Consider the following 20264-nt stretch of genomic DNA (forward strand, 5'->3'; position numbering starts at 1 on the left):
TGTTGAAAGTTTTTGAGAAAAGTGATCTTTATTAGCTGATGATCAAATCTCATCACTCTAGAGATAAGAATGGAATAAAGTAGTAGCCCAGATGTGATCTGATGAGGGTCTTCAGTATTGAGGCAGTAGAAATGAAAGAAGGAATGGACACAGAAGTCAGTGTGTTTGAGGAATTGACATGACTTAATGGCATCCTACAAAAAATATTAGTAATGCTTTATTCTGTAAGATTTTAAGTTCAGAATCATATATATACTTAGAAATAATTAGTAATAGTCTTTAGCAATCAGAAATTATTAAAAATAAATGTAAGATTCTTATATTCATTAGAAACTACATAAGACATTTCTTATATGTGGGGTAAAAAAATATTTTGCTCCACGATAAAATATCCTGAGTCTTAGGATGCTTAGTGCTTTTGAAAGACCTCTGTTACTTGCTGTACTCTTTTTTCCAAATTACCATTGTTTTCATACTATAACCTTCTTGAACATCTATTTTCCTCCCCCTGGATTTAACTTCTTCATAGCAGGCAACCTACTAGCTTATTCTCCTGTTTTTCCTTAATTGTCTTTTTTATTTTAGCTGTAAAAACTGATTTGTTTTACATTATTAAGGGATCGAAGATGAGATTTTCAGAGTTGATATAGGTCAATGAAAATTTCAAAATTGAAGTTAGAAGTTAATGGAAATAGAATTCAACTCATAAAACTGATGCAATAGCTTTTACCCTTGCAGATAGAGCAGCCTCCCATTTTTGGGGGTATATCTTCAGTGTATCTTGGATGCCTCATTTATTTTATTGACACACCTCTCTGATAAATGTAAGAAATATAGTAATAATTATTAAGTATATATATAATTAATATATAATATTATCAATAAGCATGAAGTATTTTATTATATATTTATATATTTATTTATACATACAATAATAAAGTATTTTATTATATATTTACATATTTATTTATAAAATGTCCATATCCTTTTTGCTATTAACATTATGACTAAACTTTCCTGGGAAGCAAAGAGAAATAATCACAAGTTGTTATTCAGATATAAAATTAGTTGTATAAGTTTGCCAAAAAGAGAAAATTTATATTTTGCAGTGCATGTTAAAATGAATTTTTTTCTTTTTCTAGGACATACCGAGGGAGAGTGTATTTTAAACAGCACTTTTATAAGCAAGCAACTCAAGATCTTTCTACTGCAATTCACTTAGATCCTAATAACTGGTTAGCATTGTATTACAGAGCCTGCTTATTTAGGAAGAGTAACCCTCTTAGAGCACTGCAGGATTATAGTGTTTCAGGTACTTCACTTTTAATGGCAAATACATGGGAATTTAATCTGAGGTTCAGCAGCTCACTTTCATGGAGTGGAATACTAATGTGGGATGACTAATGTAATATGTACATTGTTATACATTTATATATATGTACTTATATATATTTATATAGCATATATATTTACTTATACTTAAAGCTACAATAATTTAGCTAAAAGTGTTTCTAATATTCCCTTTTAGTGTGTATGAGTGTGTGTGTGTTTACGTGTGTACAACTGTGACAAAAAGAGAATATCATATCAAAGAAATCTCTTTCTATATATGAAGTTCTGAGGCTATTTATGGAAATCCAGGCCTATTTCTTAGTCGTCTTGCTAAAATGGCAGTGATTTTTCCTGGTGGGCTGTGTCCTACTCCATAGACCCAGCCCATGGATTAGTCAAATTCAGAGTTTTGTAACCCTTAGACTAAAAATGGGCTTTGAGAATCCTCAGTAAGAGGATGCCAACAGCTAAAAGTGGCCATTTCCACTTTACCCTGTACCAGTGCATTCTTGGTATATGAATATGTCCACAATTCTGGGCGTAGAATAAGTGCTCAGTAAACAGTGTCCAGCTGAATAAATTAGCCTATCCTGACTGGCAAATTCTAGCCAGAGTCCAACACTCCAAACGTGGCTGTGTTCACCTGGGTGCAAAGTGCTAGAATCCCAACATCCTAGATGAGGCAGAATCTAGAGATTAAGGAGACCACTAGACTCTTAGGAAGAGAATACATAGCTCCTCAGGGGAGGCAATCTAAGATGATTGTTTCTCCTTTCTTTTCCTTTGGCAGTGCTTTGCATCTTGTGGGATTTCAGTTCCCTGACCAGGGATTGAACCCGGGCCATAACAGTGAAAGTGCTGAATCCTAACCGCTAGACCACCAGGGAACTCCAAAAGATGATTGTTTCTTGATATCTCTAAATCCATTTGCCTTCTGAGGTCACCCTTCCCATGAATATTCAAATAAAATATCTCAAAGCCCATCCTGTGCTGAGAGGAGTCTAGTGCCCCCCTTTCTATTTCCAAGGATTCCTAGAAGAGAAAACTGAGGATTCCTGTTCAATTCTCTTAGAATCTTTATACCTAATTTCTGCTGTCTGATTGAGTCTCCATTTTTGTTCACCAGTTCACTGCTCATGGCTACCATCTGTTACTAAATGTTTTACGGTTCAGAGGATAAAGTTAGCACAGATAATTTAAATTTGAAGGTTAAACACCCTTATTTCTGTAAGTTTATCTTTTATTGGTCTCTGTCAGCCCTGTCCATCTGCCATCTGGCTAAACCCCTTTCTTCCTGGTCTTCCTAAAAGCTGCTTTCTCGTATTTCCCTCTTCTCCAAGTTTTGGGCTCTTCACCCGCTCTTTTCTAGGCTATCATAATAATACAGATCCTTGTTATTTAATTATTCAGAGCAGACCACCTTTATTTTAGCCTCAATCTTTTCCTATAGGTTAGCCTAAGGAGTTTTATCTTTCACAATCAAAAAGGACCCTCAATATATTTTTCTAAGCTAATAATAATATCTAACATTCATTAGGCATTTCACTACTTGCCAAGCACTATTCTAAATGCTATATATGGAGTGTCTCAATTACTCTTCAGAATAATGCTATGAGGTAGGTACTATTATCATCCCCATTTTACTGATGAGAAAACCGAAGCACAGAGAGGATAAGTAATTCTAATAGTTTTGTTTCCTCAAGAAGAATGTTTCTCGTATGGACACCAAGTGGGGAAAGCGGCAGGGGGTGGTGGGGGGTGGGGGTGGGGGTGGTGTGATGAATTGGGCAATTGGGATTGACATGTATACACTGATGTGTATAAAACTGATGACTAATAAGAACCTGCTGTATAAAAAAATAAAATAAAGTTCAAAAATTAAAATAAATAAATAAATAGAAGAATGTTTCTATTTTTCTAGAGCAACCAACTAACCAACTGCAGCTATTTTTCTCCTTGCTAGACAGTCATACTGTGAACTGATTAGTCAAATGGCCTTCAAGTGATTACTTAATCTGTATGATCACTGCTTATACTAGGAATACTTCCCCAAATCTAGTATTGTGCATATTTGTGTCCCAGGCTGTGAACATTATGTACATTTTTTGCAGAACTTTCCCTTTCTAGCTTGAGAAGCTTGGGCGATGTGGATCAAATGTAAAAATCTCATCTACTTCATTGCATGTTTTTGAAAGTTGAGGGGGAATCAGCAAGTGAGGAGACACGAGATAACCTCTAGACTGCTAGACTGGTCACTGATGAGAGCCACATGCCTGGAGTCCTGAGAGGAGGTTATTTTTGCCCCATGCTTCTGTTCTTTGGGATACGCATAGTCAAGTTGCCTGCCTTAACTCCAAGGTCTGCTTGCAATCGGAGTAGCCTCTTTGAGCTGCCCTTCCTGGTTTATGTGTATAAGCCTGACCTCTGCTGTCTGCCCCAGTCTGGGTTTGTACCAGAACCTGTTCTTTGGCCAGTAATGATGCCTTCCTACGCCATCAAGGGCAATGGCACCTTTCTGACTGCAATCCACTGCAGTGGATCAGAGGTTAGATTCTAGGCCCATCTTTGCCATTGATTTGCATGGTCACTGTACCTGGCCCCTTTGGACCTCAGTCTCTTCATCTGTAAAGTGAGTGGACTATCCTAGATTAATACCAGGATTTCTTCCAGCTCTAATGAGTTTGTGAACCATAATAGTCACATTGTTCCTTATAAACAAATACACTTTTTTTAATGTGAGTACTGTTTTTTACTCACCAAATAAGTACATTCATTATAGATATGTTTTATTTTATGTAATGTTAAAAAAATAAGAATAAGCAGTAGGAAGGGGCATAGGCTAAAATATAACTCAGATATGTTTGTTCAGAACCTGAATAAGATATATACCTTTATTTTTAAGCTCTCATAAATGATGGCTATGAGAATCTTAGTTGTTTTCTACATCGGGGCATACTCTATGCGAATCTAAAACTTTGGTTGCTGGCAATTTGTGACTTTGAAGCTGTTATTTCTCTAGAAAGGTATGTTTTCACTTTTATTCTTACTGATTTTACTTTTATATAAAATCAAGAAAATACCAAGATGAAAGAAAAAGCTTTCTCCCCTCATCAATAACCTTGTAAAAATGAGACTATTATGAAGTCATCCTAGAATTAGAATACAGCCTCGGAAAATAAGATTACTTCTAAAATAAGAACTATTCTCAATATCTGTTTGCCTCAGATGCTTTTGCAAACTTTAGAGATTGAATGGGTTTGAGAGGAGTTTAAATCCAAGGATAGCAAAGTCAACCAGTAATTAAGAGCAGTTTGGGGATGCCCAGGTTAAAACTTCTTGAAGTTAAGTTCATGGAAAATTGTCATCAAGTTTTAAAATAATGGCAAAATATTTGCTTGATATATTGTTGCTAGGCACAGTATACGACTCAGTGGGAAGAAATCCTCTATTTAGAACTTCTGGCTACATTTTGTTTAGTAAAGCAAAATAAAAAAGCAAATACCATTAGAACACAGGTTCAGGAAGGAACAGACTGAAAGTTACATACACTAGTCAGAAAGCCAGGCTGTAAAAGGTAGAATTTAATTAAATAATTCATCTTCTTTCCAAAGAAGTATTCTTTAAAATGGAAGGTGTCAGAAAGAGTAACAAATCATGCCCATTCTGTGCCAACCAGCAGACTGCTTACTTAGCTTATTTAAGGTAAACTTTGAACTTGACTTGGGAAAAGTCATGGAACATGGCTCCACAATGGCCACAGTGGTTTTCTTTGGGATATTTTTGAGTCAGGAAGAGAAAGAAATGAGTTTCAGTTGCAGAAAGCCAGAAAGTGGGCAGTTGGCAAAAGGGTCAGGGCTTCTGTGTAGTTGGGATACAGAATGTGTAGTTTCCTCATTTTGAAATAGAAGCATGGAACAAATAATTTCTAGGGTTATTTCTACATTGAAAATTGTTTGATTCTAAGAGAGAAAAACAACTTTTATTTGATATAGAAAAGCAACTGGGTTAATACCTCTGTGGAGAGGATTTTTAACCCTAAGCCTCGAGAATATTGCTCTTTCTCACTGTTCCTCACCTTTTCTCTTGGCGAATATAACATAGCTTGAGGCAAAAACTTTTGAGTTGAGGAAAACTAAGCTTGTTATCCAAGATAAGTCAAGATTAAGTCAAGGAAGAGTGAAGTATTGCTAAGAGTCTAGGAGACTTCAGGAAATCAGTTCTTAGGACAGACTCTACAAATGTTTCTTCCTAACTAAGGATTTCATAAAGGTGTTTATAATTTTTAATAGAAAATATTTAACTAATTTATTTTGCTTTAGGAAAACATTGAGAAAGAACCCTGGTATAAATTGATGTATGTATTTCATTAGGTTCATTTATAATTGGAGAACATCTGGAATAATTTATTTTTTTATTTTTTATTTATTTATTTATTGCGGTACGCGGGCTTCTCACTGCTGTGGCCTCTCCCGTTGCGGAGCACAGGCTCCGGATGCGCAGGCTCAGCGGCCGTGGCGCACGGACCCAGCCGCTCCGCGGCATGTGGGATCTTCCCAGACCGGAGAACGAACCCGTGTCCCCTGCATCGGCAGGCGGACTCAACCACTGCGCCACCAGGGAAGCCCCATCTGGAATAATTTAAATGTCTAAGAATGTTTTGCTTTCTCATTTTTTTAGAACCATTATTTTGGCTTATATAAATATTGGCCTCATATATCTACTACACCTGGATAACTACATTGAAGCCACTTGGTATTTTTCTGAGGCTATTAAACTTGACCCTATGTATATTCAAAGCTATATTTGTCGAGCAGAAGCCTATCATAAGGTATTTAAGGTTTGAGAACTTTGATTTTTTTAAAAAGTTTTAATTTTTTGAATATTCAATGTAATTTAAAATATATCAATGTATTCTTTTTCAGCTAATTACAGAGCCTAATGCATTTATAAACAATACATATTAGATAGATATATTGATAGTTAACTATAATTACCCACTTAAAAAATCCTCTCCCGATTAGGTGTGAATTTTTGTCTTTTTTTTTTTTTAAATAATGCCTGTTTTTTTTCTTATTACAAAAGCAATGTATATTTACCACATGTAATATATGTATGGAAATAAGAATACATTAAAAACCATCCATTATTTCATTCTCTAGAGATAACTACTGTTAACATTTTAGAGTCCATCAGTTTTGTGTGTGTTTATGAGGAGTGAGTGAATGGGTGAGTTCATAAAATGAGATCTGTGCATAGAATGGGGTCCAAATCATTCACACTTTCCTTTAAATTTTGTTTAAAATTTACGAGTTATTTAAATTAAAAAAATAATATATCCTTAGTGTAAAATTCAAACAATATAGTAAATAATAAGAGCTCTCTCTGACTCCAACCAACTTGGACTTTCCAGAGATAAAGACTGTTAGCTGTTGTGTCTACCTTTCAAAATAGATATTCCCTCGTACTGCTCCATCACTAACCGTCCTGTCCAAGACACTGATTTCTCACCAGAGTTATTGCAGTAGCCTCCTGGTCTTCTTGCTTCTGTTCTTTATTCCTTTTTGATGGGTTTTCAAAACAGCAGCATAGTGATCCTGTTAAAACATAAATCAGGTTATTTCACTTCTTTGCCTGGAACCCTTCAATAGCTTCCCTTTGTGCTCAGAATAAAAGCCAAATCTTGCAAAAGCCAAAGGCCTACAAGAGCTCATGTGAACTGGCTCCTTGTTACCTTTCTGCCCTCGTCTCCTACAAGTCCTCTCCTCACATTGGTTTCAGTCAAGATAGCCTGTTGTGCTGTGGAAAACAACAACAACAAATAAAGCTTCAAAAATCACCATCTTAAAATAACAAAGGTTCATTTCTTGCTCACACTGCATGTCCATTGGGAGTTTGCTAGAGGCTCTGTTATTGTCTTCATCTCAGGATGCAGTGTGACTAAGTCCTTACCTTCCTGATGATGGAAGCAAAAGACCCTGGGGCCATTTTGGCATTGTCCTCAGGGTAGGTTTGCTTTTGATCCCTGTTGGGAAGGGGTGGGGAGTGTGTGTGGCCCTTTTGCTTCACTCCCTGTTGATGGAGCTGAGGCCTTATGGGGAAGTTGGAATTTCCTCCAAGCATATTTAGAAACCAAAGCACCAGCATAATATCAAGGTGTAAGGACATATATTCAAAGACTCATTGTTCTGAGGAGACAAAAACCTCTTCACAGTAATGGTTGAATAAATTATGTTGTATTCACACTATAGAGTATTATATAGTCAATAAAAAGAATAGTTAGAATTATGCCAGGTGATTTGGAGGGGTTTCCAAGAGATATTCTAGAACAAGATTTAGAAGACTTTAAAGTGTATACAGTATGATCCCATGTAGATAAAACAATGACAAACCAAACCCTGTGTATGTATATAGAAGAATACATATGCCTACAGTGTGGGTTTAGGCTCCAGGGTAAATCCAATCTAATGCTACCTGGAGAAGTCCAACCCCAGGAAAGCTTGTAAAGACCAAAGAGTGAGCTTCCATCATTCCCAGTCAGGGTTTCCTCAATGCATAGCTATGTATGATTGGAACCAGATGGAGCAATGCAGGCATATGAAAGGTGGTTTATTAATTACACCAACCTGATCAGAGTTAGCTTGAGAAGCAGCAGGCCTGAAGTTCCACAGTAATTCTTAAATTTATTTAAAAACATCTCAGACTCCCTCCTTTTGAATTCCCTCTTTTGACTCCACCCACTATTTCCTCCACACACTTTGTACCATTTTAAGAGGTATTGTCTACTTCCATGCACAAATGTTTTGATCACCATGTCAGCATAGTAAGAGGAGTCGTTTGTTGTCCCAGGTTCATTTTGCTGGGATATGTTTAGTTCCCCCTTTTGTAATTTCCCCAATGTTTGTAAAAATTTGTATAAATTCAGATTATGCTCTGTAACCAGTATTAAGAATCATTGTTTACTTTTCATTGTATACTGATTTTAAACAGATATCTTTTTCATCATTGTTGTATTTTGTTTTATTCATTCATTTTACTCATTAAATGCAAGCTTGTTTTTCCTCTCTTATTTTTAAGTGGAATTGACTTTTACTTTTTATTTTACATTCCTTTGCAAGCTAGTTTATTAACATGAGTAAAGTTTGGTGTAAAAGGTGTTATGGTTGAGGGAGAAAAACTGAAAAGCTAAACAAAAAAGAAAAACAAACTAGAATATATGATATAATCATATTTATTTAAAACTATATATTTGTGGATCTGTGTAATCATTCTTCAAATTTAAAGATACTTTAAAGAAAAACAAAAGACTTTGCTTCATAAATGTTTTTTTAAACTTCTCTGTATCCCACTTGCTTTGATGATTCTTAAGAAACACATGTATTAGGAGAGATTCCTGCAAAATTTCTGTATTGAAGGGTGGGAGGGAATAACTATCAGAAAGGAAGCAATCAGTATTTTTATGAGCTAAGTTTCTGTTTATCACTTAACAGTTGCACAAATTGAAAAAGGCAGTAAGAGAGTTATCTCGTGCTATCCACCTTCAGCCAGATGGAATCCAATTATATATAAGAAGGTATGTGCATAGAAATAGAATTCTTCTTGGTATCTTAGTATCTGAGCTAGCTGTTGGAATCCTTAGTTCTTTCTTGATCCTTCCAGCCTCCTTGTTTTACATTTAATCTCCCAGAAATGGCCATGTCCAAACCAGCAAGTCAGATATAGTTGTTTTTGTTAAACTTTAAGATAATTCATAATATAAGATAACAGATCTTTCCCTTTGTTCTGTCCTTGCATCAAAACACAACTGTCTGTGTTTAACTTCTTTGAGGCCTCTCTAGATTACTGGTTAGATAGTTATCACAGATCTCATGAAAGTAAGGTAATATATTTTGATTGTGTACCCAGAGGTACCAAGTATAAACCTCAGATAATTCAGTGAAAAAAAAAGATACATTGAATTGTATTTCAAATGCAGTAGAGCTTGCTATAAAAGGACCCATTGCAAATTATGAGTTATCACTACCAAAAATATAATTACTAACATGGGAAATGGATTTACGGAAAATGGGAAAGTGGACTGGAACAATGCTTTCTGATAAGGTCTTGCTTGTCTTTTAATTCTTGAACCACATTTTAACAATTTATATAAATACTTCTCCATTTGTATGCCCCTTAAACTGTGTTTAGCTTTTAAAATTTCTCAGCAACAGAGTATAACTTTTTAAATGCTGATAATTACAAAAAGATCTGACAATTTTTCTTGCAGCTTTACATTTCCTAAATTGTTTCCTTCTCACATCTCCACGTTAATTGGCCTATTTAGACTTACATAAAATATTTATAATTTTCATATTGTTTTTGTCATACATAAGTATGAATAAATGTATTATAATAAGTATGAATAAATGTATTATAATTTTAAATTTTAAGTAACTGAGTATAAAAAACTTTATTTTAGAAAAATTATTTTTAACTGCTTAGAATTAAAAAGCTGTTATTTCTTCCAGAGGACAATATCTTCTTAGGATGAAGTGCTATGATCTTGCAAAGTTCACTATTTATCAAGTAGCAGAAATGACCGAAGGTAAATATAATCAATGTAAAATTATAATATTGTCTTAATTTAAAAAGAAATACTTCTTTAAATTTTTTATACTATTTTCAGAAGCTCTGTATAGATAGCATGAAGGGTTCACTTGAAAGTCAAAGTTAGATTTTGAAACTAAAACTTCAGTTTCACATGTATGTAACCAATTTGTAAAATGCTTCATAGCCTAGTGAATTTTGTGAGAGAGATTATTATAGGAAATACCAGGCTTACGCTGTTATTTTTTGTTTGTTTGTTTGCAGTTGGAATGTCTTATTGTTTGTTGACAGTAAATAGATTTTAGTATCATATTGATTTATTAATTCATATTGTAAAAATAGATTATTGAATTGCTTGACTGTCTTAAAATAATTATATTCTAAGTCCTAGATACTTGACAAAGTTATTGATAAATTTTCCTTTCCTTTTAGGTCTCATTGAGTTGAGTCCTATACCGCAAGCACTCATTTATTCATTTTGTGAGAACCATGACAAGGCCATTCAGGTCTTAGATGGGATCACTTTGAATAAGCCTGAGGTCACCATGTATGCTCTATTAGCAAAAGCTCAAATGAAGGCCAAGAGGAACAAGGTGAAAAGTCTTGAGTAACGTTTACTAAACCTATTAATGGAATTTTTATATTGTGCTTGGAATTACTGCTTACATATATATATATATATATATTTTACAAAACTAAATCATACCATTTATTTATTGATTCTTCTGTTAATTAATACTTGGGTTGTTTCCTTTTGTTTTTTTCCCACTTAAGAGTAAGGGTAATATTCTTTTTCATGTTTTCTGTTAACATTGCTGATATGTAGAGAATGTAAATGTTTAACTTTCAAGAAAATGGCACATTGTTCCATAGGGTTGTACCAATTTATTCTCCCACCTGTAGTGTATGAGTATTCCCATTGATCTCCATCCTCTACAATAACTGGTGCTGTCTACTTTATTTTTATCAGTTTGGTGGATAAAAACTAATGTCTCATTATGGTCTTAATTCACATTTCTGTTTGAGCAAAGGTTGAGGTATCTTTTTATATGTTTATAGCCACTTATATTTCCTGTTCTATCAATTTGCTGTACACATTTTTGTTTGTTTTGTTCATGTTGATTTTTGGCATTGAAAAAAATAAGTCCTGTGTATTAGTCCTTGATTTGTTACATGTGTGTCATGTATCCTCTTGCAATTTGTGGCTGGTTTTAAAATTTTCTTCATGATGTCTTTTGATGAGCAGAGGGTCTTAATTTTAATGTAGTTGAATGTATCTTTTTTTGTTTTATTGTCACAGCTTTAAAAAAATTCTTGTTTAAAAATTCCCTCCCTACACCAAGGTCATGAAGATATTTTCCCATATTTTCTTCTAAAAGTTTAAAAATTCTGCTTTTTTCATTTAAGACCTCACTCTACCTTAAGTTGATATTTTTGAATGTGAGATAGTGATAAAATTTCAATTTTCCCCATATGGATACTCAAATGTTCCAGTATCATTTATTGAAATGTTCTCCTAAACCAAAGATCTGAAGTGGTACATCTGTCCTGTTATAACCTTTCATGTATGTGTGGATCTGATTTTGGGCTCTCTATTCTATTCCTTTGGTCAATTTTTTTATCCCTGGCCTAATAGTACAATGTTTTAACTACTGTTGCTTTATTGTAATTCTTGACATCTGGTGGAGCAAGTTGCCACACCATCTTCTTCTCCAGGAAATTCCTGGTTATTCTTGGGCCTTTACTCTTCCAGCTGGTCAAGATTTTAAATTCATCTTGTCAAGATTCATTAAAAACCCTGCTGGAATTTTGATTGAATTGTATTGAATCTCTAGATTATTTTAGGGAGAATTGACACCTTTATGATATCAAATTCCTTCTTTGGAATAATCTTAAATTTATTTTAACCTCCCTGAAACCTGAAGTCACTTTTGATTGGGTCCCTCTTCTACCCAATCAATAGTCATGCTCTCTTGGTTCTACTTTCTAAATGTCTCTCAAATCCACTTCCTTTCTCTATTTCTCTGGTCATTATCCTAGTCCAGAACATATTTGTATTTTGTTTGAATTATATAATAGTGTTGAACTCTTCCAAGCTTTTCTCCACATGGCTGCCACAGTACTGTGTTTGGAATGTACATTTGCCCTACGAGAGCGTCCACTACTATTTAGAGTAGTGAAGGAAAGAGAGGTGAGACATCAGCTAGAGGAGGAAGTGTAGATGTGTTCATTTAAATTTAAATGTGATGGAAGACTTTATGGACTCCAGGAGGCAATGAAGGGGCAGAGATCCAAAAGCAGAAGGCGGGACAGAAGGAGTTGGGGTCAAGGGCACAGCTTGAGGAGTTAGCTCTGAAAAGAAGAAAGGAAACCATTCAAAGACAGGAGAAAAAAAGATGGAAATGCAGAAGATATAGAGACTTTGGAAAGTAAAAATGAGGGAAATTGAGAAGGTGATGCATTTTTTTCTATTGCAAAGGCATGTGCTGAGAGTGAGGCTGGAAGGATGAATGTTGAGGTAAGCTGTAGACATGTGATGTAAACTAAGGGTGGGCACAAAGGACACAGCATATCCAAGTTAAACCTCATTGTTTATTTAGCAATTTAATATAATTAAGAAAGTGGACTAAAGAGTCACAAGTAGCTGTATTTCTATATATTAGGTAAATACATTGAGTAGCTAGTTATAAAAACACGTTTCTATTTGGAAAATTGAATTTTTTTCATTAAGGGTTTCAACTATTTTGACAGAAGAGTTTAAATGGGTAATTTTTGATGTTAGTTTATTTTCTGGTGTCAATGGAACCCCCTTGAGAGCATAGCAGGACAAAATAAAAGTTGATTAAAACAACCTCAGATATTATCAGTGTAGAACTTTTACTACCTAATAGCTGCCCGGCATTCCCTTCAGGAGAATTACTAGGAAATTGGTCATAAATTGGTCTATAAATTTTAGTCTTATTTAAGACTATGAAAAAGTACCCTTTAGAATTTGAAATTATAGTTCCAAAAGCCCACTTGTGTAACCCTGCTTACGTACCTGCCTCTAGGATAGGCACCTGGGTGGGTCAGATTTCCTGCCTGTCAGAAGTCCTGGCTCTTGGTGCACTGACAAGATCTGTGTCTTTACCAGGTCTGTGTGTCCTCTTGTGAAATGAGAGTAGGGCTGTGTGCTCAGGATTCCTTTTAACATCTAAGGCTGTTGTGTTAAATAAATATTAGAAAGAAACATTCCCTTCCCTCTCTTTTTTTAAAAATCATTATAGGAAGCCATGAGAATGTTTAAAAAGGCGCTGGATATCTTTTCTCATTCTGATAAAGGACGAAATGCCGTAGCAGCTTCATCAGACTGTCTGTATCACTTGGGTCTTTGTTACATGGAGGAAGGCAACTTACAACTGGTATTTTGTGTATTTAAGAGCATAGGTATTTTATGGTTTTAGAAATTGTTTCCTTGCATTCAGTTCCATTTCTGAAGGCTACCTAAACAGTGAGTGACTAGACCAAAGCTTCTTATAAAGCTTGGCTTACTATAGGCAGTCTGCACCCTGCAAAACCTACTACATTGTTTTATTTATTCAAACATTTTATTGATGCTTGTTTGTCAACACTATTCGGAAGACTAATGCATGTTTCCCACTAAACAAATTTAATTGTAAGAAATTATTATATCAAAATTTCATCACATTAGTATAAATTTACTTATTAAATTGTAAGTACTTTATATTGAGTGCTTCAGTGTAATGTAGAATAACTGGAAAATGATTAGGACACTGATTTCTCTTATTGACAACTGAGCAATTCAAATCAGAATAAAGCCAGATTCATTGAAAACCAGTTGATTCAATTATTACGTATTTATCCAGTATTTGGCTCTTTCACACAATTCTCCATTTCAAAATTTTCAGTGATATGATAAATATGTATTTTCCATTGGCTATTTCTGAATATTCCACAACTACACACACACACACACACACACAGAGACACACACACACACACACACCATTCCAGTCCTTATATTCATAGGGGTGGACAGTGTCTGAAACTTGCATCTTCATAACTTTAAAAAAGAGTTGCACTTGATTAGTTGTTCCATTAAGAAATTACAATAAATCTAAGATTAATTACAAATATTTTTCATGTTTTTAGCCCTTTTGGACAAGCAGAGGAAACCTAACTTTGCTTTACAATATTAGGAAAAATTTTGGAGTTCCATTGCTTTGAAATTTTTTAACCATATATCTGCTGGCCCACATGGAAAATAAATGTACTAATTGTGATTTCTTTGAAGAAACACAATAGGAAGAATAATGATTAAAGTTACACCTCTGAAAGTATTGTAACAACATGGATTATGCAGACATTAGTCTGGGAGTAAGGGAACCTGTAAATTATAATAATAAATCTGGCTTGTTCATAAATTTTTTTTGCTCCACAACATTCACTGGGAGAAACATATTTAAAATGACCAAAAACTAAAATGAAAACTTTTCAACAATAGTTATATACTGTAATTTATTAACATTTTAAATTAATACATTCTACTCACTACATGATTTGCTCTTCTAGGCTTTTGATTCTTTTACAAAAGCTGTGAAAGCAGATCCTGATTTTGCAGAAGGCTTTTATCAACGTGGGCTTTGTAAAGTAAAACTCCACAAGGATAGTTCAATCCTGGATTTTAATCGTGCAATTACCCTTGATCCAAAACATTACCAGGTATTTAACTGAACAATTTCAGTGGTTTGGAAAGTGTGTTAAATTTCCTAAAACTGTTAAATCTTTAAATGTTATTGTTATTAGTTAGCAACAGTCAGTTAGTTTTACCTACTTTTCAGCAGTTTTAATAATCCATATATCTGTATTTCCCCTTGAACTAAAAATATAATTTCCAACAGGGAAATTATATAGGTAAAAGTGCTTCATGAATTGTGGTGTATACAAATATTGTAAATATTTTAATGTACTTATTAATAATTATTTTATATACTATGTTATTAATTTTACTTACTTCTTGTTTCACTGTCATATTGATTCCTGCCTCTTAAGAGACTAGAGACAACACAAAACCCAATAGGTGAAACTCCGTTGGATCTTGATTTTAAAAGCATATGAAATTTGAATATGGATGAAATATTAGATGATTTTAGGGAAATACTATTAATTTTCTTAGATACACAGTGGTAGTGTGGTTATGTAGGAGAATGTCTTCTTCACAGGAGATGCATACTGGAAGACTTGGGGTGAAGTTTTATGATGTCTACAACTTATTTTCAAATAGTTCAGAAAAAAATAGATACAACAAAATTGAAAAATGTTAATAATTATTGAATCCAGGTGGTAGGCATATGGGTGTTTACTATTCTTTCAATTATTCTGTATGTTTGAAATTTTCTTAATAAAAGAGAGTGACAAAAAGTCTATATTTTATACCATCTTTGGGTGGCATAAATTTGTTCCAGCTACCATATATTTTGGTAGAACTGATACTTTTACTAAAATATCTGTTCCTGCTTTCCTCCTCTCTTTCTCTGAAAAGGCATATTTAAGTCGAGTAGCCTACTATGGTTTGAAAGGCAGATACTCCAAAGCAATCTTGAGTTGTAATGAGGCCATCAAAATTTATCCTCAGAGTGTGCGTGCCTACATCTACAGAGGAGTTCTGAAATACTACAACAAGGTAAGGCATTTCCTACCTTGTTCTCTGGCATTTTAGAGTGGGTGGCTGCTCAGGTGCTAAGGAGGGACTCACTTCCTTTTTTTCCTCTGTGAGAGGAGTATTGCCATGGTACGAAGGCAGAATTACATAGAAGGTGTTACACTTTGACAGTACATCAAAAGGATTTCAATTCATAATTTTTCATAAAATGGTGATATTTATTTTTGACATTTGCATTTTATATAGCACTGATTATGTATTTTTATTAGAAAAGTAATATTCATTGTAGAGAATTTGGAAAATACAGAGAGGAATAAAGGAGAAGATTAAAATCACCTGTTTTGGGGGAGGGTGGGAGGGAGGGAGACGCAGGAGAGAAGGGATGTGGGAACAGATGTATATGTATGACTGATTCACTTTGTTATAAAACAGAAACTAAAAAAAAAAAAAAAAAATCACCTGTTTTCCCACCATCAAATGGTAATTCCTGAGAGCATTTTGATGTATTTGAATTTTGTCTTTTTTTCCTAATAAAATATAATATATACTTTCCAAAATTGTGACTATGCTACTTACATAATCTGTGTTGTGCCCTGCTTCTTATATTTAATCTTTGAAGATACCATTTTTAATGGCTGCATAATATTCCACCATAGTGTACTTTTAACCACTTTATTGTTGGACATTTGGATTGTTTGAAATTTTTTATTATTTTACTATTTTAAATAATACAGTTATACACACAGAACAAAATCATTACTTGAGTTTATGGTTCCTAAATGGAAATTAGTGGCTGTAGCAACACTATCGATACCTGATGCTTCAAGGAATACTTTTTTTCTCCCTGTGTTTCTTTTTTGAACTTTCTCTGTAGCCATTTCATATGAAATATTTTGCAAATAATACCTTAAAGCAAAGGTGAGACCTTGTATTACCTGTTAATTCCATGAAAATTACTATCTATATAAATGGATGATCTAAGGTATCAGAGAAGCATCAAAGAGAAGCAAAAGAGAACATGGATAGAAAACATGACGATTATGTGATATGACAGTGAGAGTGACAGAAGCAAGCAAGCTCTGGTGAATGTTTGCTGGATGAATAAGGCTTGCTTCTCTTTTATCCATAAGAAATTTAATTTTTTCCTTGCTATATAGCAACAATGGAAATAAGGTAATCATTTAAAGTTGTTTATATATTGAATTTTATTTGCAGGTGAGAGAAACTATAGCAGTTCCTACCAAGGGACCTTCTTAATTAATTCTGTGAAAGATTAGCTTGATTGTCTTAATTTCATGGATGATACACAGAATGGTTAAATGAGTATTCCCCAAACTCTGATAGAATCAAGAATTTATTTTACAACTAAATTTCAGTCCATTATGATTAACCCTTCTCACTTAATTATTTTTTCTTTATAGACTTATAAACTAGCGATTACAGATTTAACTACAGCTATCAACATGGATAAAAACAGTTATATAGCATTTTATAATAGAGCATTATGTTACACCAAGATAAATGAACTTCAAATGGTAAGATGACCATCTTAGTAAACAACGCTTTAAAGCATTTGTAAACTTATTTAAAGCATGTGTATTTTCTTATTATTTTTGTTACAATTTTGGAAAAATAATTCTGTGGAAATACACATAAAACTTGAGAAACCAAAGAACCATTTCAAAGAATATTTATTTTCTTTTTAGTGCTTACCAAATTTTCTTATACAATTTCTGCAATGTCAAATGAAAACTTAATTTTACAATGCTTATATAAACATTTAAAGGCCATGTAAATTTAAATGTATTACATAATTCTCATTTGAGAAAATGTTTCTACTGATAAACGTGTGCAGAATTTTTAAGCAGTGATCACTAGCAATATTGTTTGCTTCAAAATCTCAACATTAACTACAATAGTTTGTGGAGGTATTTTTTTTACAGTGGTCAGACCACAGATGCAGCAGGGAGTTTTGAGTGATGGTTTCCAGCTCAGGGACCAGTGACCAGGATTGTCTGTGCGTTCTGAAGGCCTAACTGATGGCTGCAGCAAACCTTTTTCTCTATTTGTCCTGATGCAGATGCTACTAGTGTAAGCCCTCTTTTATATTTTTAAATCTTACCCCTTCTCCACTCTCTCCTTGTTGGTTTGGTTCTTTTCCAGTTAGGATCCCTCACTGGGGAGCAGGTCAGTAGTTTCTTAGTGTTTTGTCCAATCTCTTGCTTCCCTTTGTGCTGTCCACTTGTTTCCCTTTCCTTGTTTCTCTCCACTTCCATAGTCAATGAAGCATTCTTTAAAAGACTGCGTCATGTACCTGCTGCTGTGTGTGGGCACACTCCCACAATTTCCTGGAAACTTGGAAAGTTAAATCTGTTTAAAACATTTAGAAATTTAGTAGTTTATTTGCTATGGAAGGAAGAAGTTGAGAAACATTGTTTCTAAGAGGATGTAGAATTCCTGGTAACCGGATTATCAGGTTTCCTCCAGAAATGTTGACAAATGAATAACTAATTTTTAACACAGGCTGTTGTAAACCATTCTAGGAGCTAATTAAAGGATCATTTATCAGAGTAACCTGCACAGCAGGTATCTTGGACAGCTCCCTCCCCACCCTGACTCCTGCCTCTTCTGGGTAACCCTGAACTGCAAACAGTGGTCTGGGTGGGGGCAGGGAACTACTATCTTTGTTATCTCTGATGTGTAACAGAGCTAGTGCTCCATGAATAAAGAAAACGAAAAACTACCTAAATAGAAACCTAACTAGAATAAGAACATATTGGTTATTTAGAGCTGCCAGGTACCCAACGCTTTTCATTCAATGGGCTCCTTTTACAGTTGAGGAAATGAGGTTAGAAACACATCCAAGTCACACAGGGAATAGGGACCTGTATCGGTGTTCGCAGGTTTGTTTGCTTCTGGTTAACAGTCTTTAGGTGGCTTTGTGAAACCATCTGACCTCCAGCATGTGGACCAGATGTCATTTTACAGTGTCACCTCCTCCCTTTTGTCTACCTCCACCCGTTTCTCAGCATTCCTCCCATAACAAGACTGAGAAAACCCAAGTACTTTGTGCAGAAAATGCACTCCCAAGATATGATTTCATAAAAACTAGAAAAGGTGAATTCTGGTTCCTATCACCTTATATTAATAAAAACAGTAACAGTTACCACTCATTTAGAGCTTATTGTGTGACAGGCACTGGGCTAAATGCTTTACCAACATATAATCAAACTATTTTAAAGTGGACTTCTACAACAATATGATGAGTTATTAATATCCCATTTTTGTGGATGAGGAAACTGAGGCTTAGTGTTAAGTAACTTTCCCAAGGCTGAAAGGTTAGTAATAATAGCAGAGGCAAAACACAAAGCCTGCTCATTGTCACCTTCACGAAATCTCATTTCCCAGCTTTTGCTTCCTCTTGTGTCACATATTCAGCTGCTTAGTGGATTTCTAAGGCATCTTGATATATATACAGGTTTTAATTCTGTGATTCTGTGAAAGGAAAATGGCAAACATTCTAGTTCTGTTTTGTTTTGCAAGTGTTACAAATTATTTTTACAGCCTTGTCAATGTTTATTTATAGTTATGCCACAATATACATATAGGATATTTAATTGTACAATTCTTTTAGATGCTTGAGTGCCCAATCATGAAACAGTAGAGGAGAACCACTAAGCAAATAGTAAAATACTATTTTATTTGCATTTTCAGTTAGCATGTGCTACAGGCATATATGATATGATTTGGGCCTTTTCTGATGAAATTATATGGCTCTTTGGGACAAAATGTTCAGAAGGAAAATGAATTAAGAGATTCAGCTCCAGCCCAAATTTGAGATGCTCCTAGTACCTGGTACAGAGTAGATGACCAGTAAAAACTTGGCTGTTCATTGAATGAAAAAAAAAAAAAGATAAAAAATGGAGAGAAGTCTTCTGAGTTGATTCTCAGCTTAGACTAATATCTTTAAAAAAATGAGAATATTGAAGTAATATTCCAATAAGTACTTATTTGTTAGTTTTATTAAGATCTGTTTTCATTGCTTTATGATTTATTCATTCAACAAAAATTTATCAGATGCCTAGTATGTGCAGGCGTGGTGCTAGTTACTGGCTTTACAATGGTGAACAAAATGGATAATCTGTGCCTCCATAAAACTTAGGTTTCAGTGAAGAAAACAATAAATCACTACAAAGAAATTAAATTTCAAAAGGTAACAAGTGCTCTGCTTTAATGTCAACAGTCTTTTGGTGAAACTATTAAGTTGGGGAAGGGTGTTGCATCCCTGCTTCAATCCATACACAATAAAAGTAGTTCACAGATGATTCACAGATAACATGTGAAGGGCAAGCGCAGTGCACACCGCTTATTAGGAGAGAGCAACATCCACAGTATTTAATTAAGGGAAACCTTTAAATGTAACAAATGATTATTTTTGGCCATAAATTTTGTCACATTAAAGAACTAATTATGAGGTACTAGTTTGTCCATGGTCAATGCAGTAATGCTCTAAAGAGTTGACTTTAGGTTGTAAGTAATTATTTCATTTTTAGGCATTAACAGATTATGGAATTGTGCTTCTCCTTGATGCTGGAGAAACTGTGATGTTAAATGCCCTTATTAATCGTGGACTCATCTACACAGAACTAGAGCAGTTCAGTTTTGCATTAGAGGTAAACCTTTCTGT

General features: G+C 34.3%; 1 protein-coding gene across 1 annotated transcript in view; it reads left to right on the forward strand.

Moving 5' to 3' along the window:
* Positions 1 to 20264, forward strand: part of TTC6 (tetratricopeptide repeat domain 6) — a gene marked incomplete at both ends in the record, with an annotated part of 227725 nt that overhangs the window by 175998 nt on the left and 31463 nt on the right. Inside the window, 11 exon segments of the mRNA XM_079699166.1 lie at positions 1143 to 1312; positions 4235 to 4355; positions 6010 to 6160; positions 8820 to 8902; positions 9837 to 9913; positions 10348 to 10508; positions 13182 to 13316; positions 14488 to 14637; positions 15458 to 15598; positions 16999 to 17112; positions 20131 to 20250. Coding sequence (XP_079555292.1) covers positions 1143 to 1312; positions 4235 to 4355; positions 6010 to 6160; positions 8820 to 8902; positions 9837 to 9913; positions 10348 to 10508; positions 13182 to 13316; positions 14488 to 14637; positions 15458 to 15598; positions 16999 to 17112; positions 20131 to 20250 — 1423 coding nt within the window.

The sequence above is a fragment of the Hyperoodon ampullatus genome (genome assembly GCF_949752795.1).
Source record: "Hyperoodon ampullatus genome assembly, chromosome: 3".
Classification (NCBI taxonomy): Eukaryota; Metazoa; Chordata; class Mammalia; order Artiodactyla; family Ziphiidae; genus Hyperoodon; species Hyperoodon ampullatus.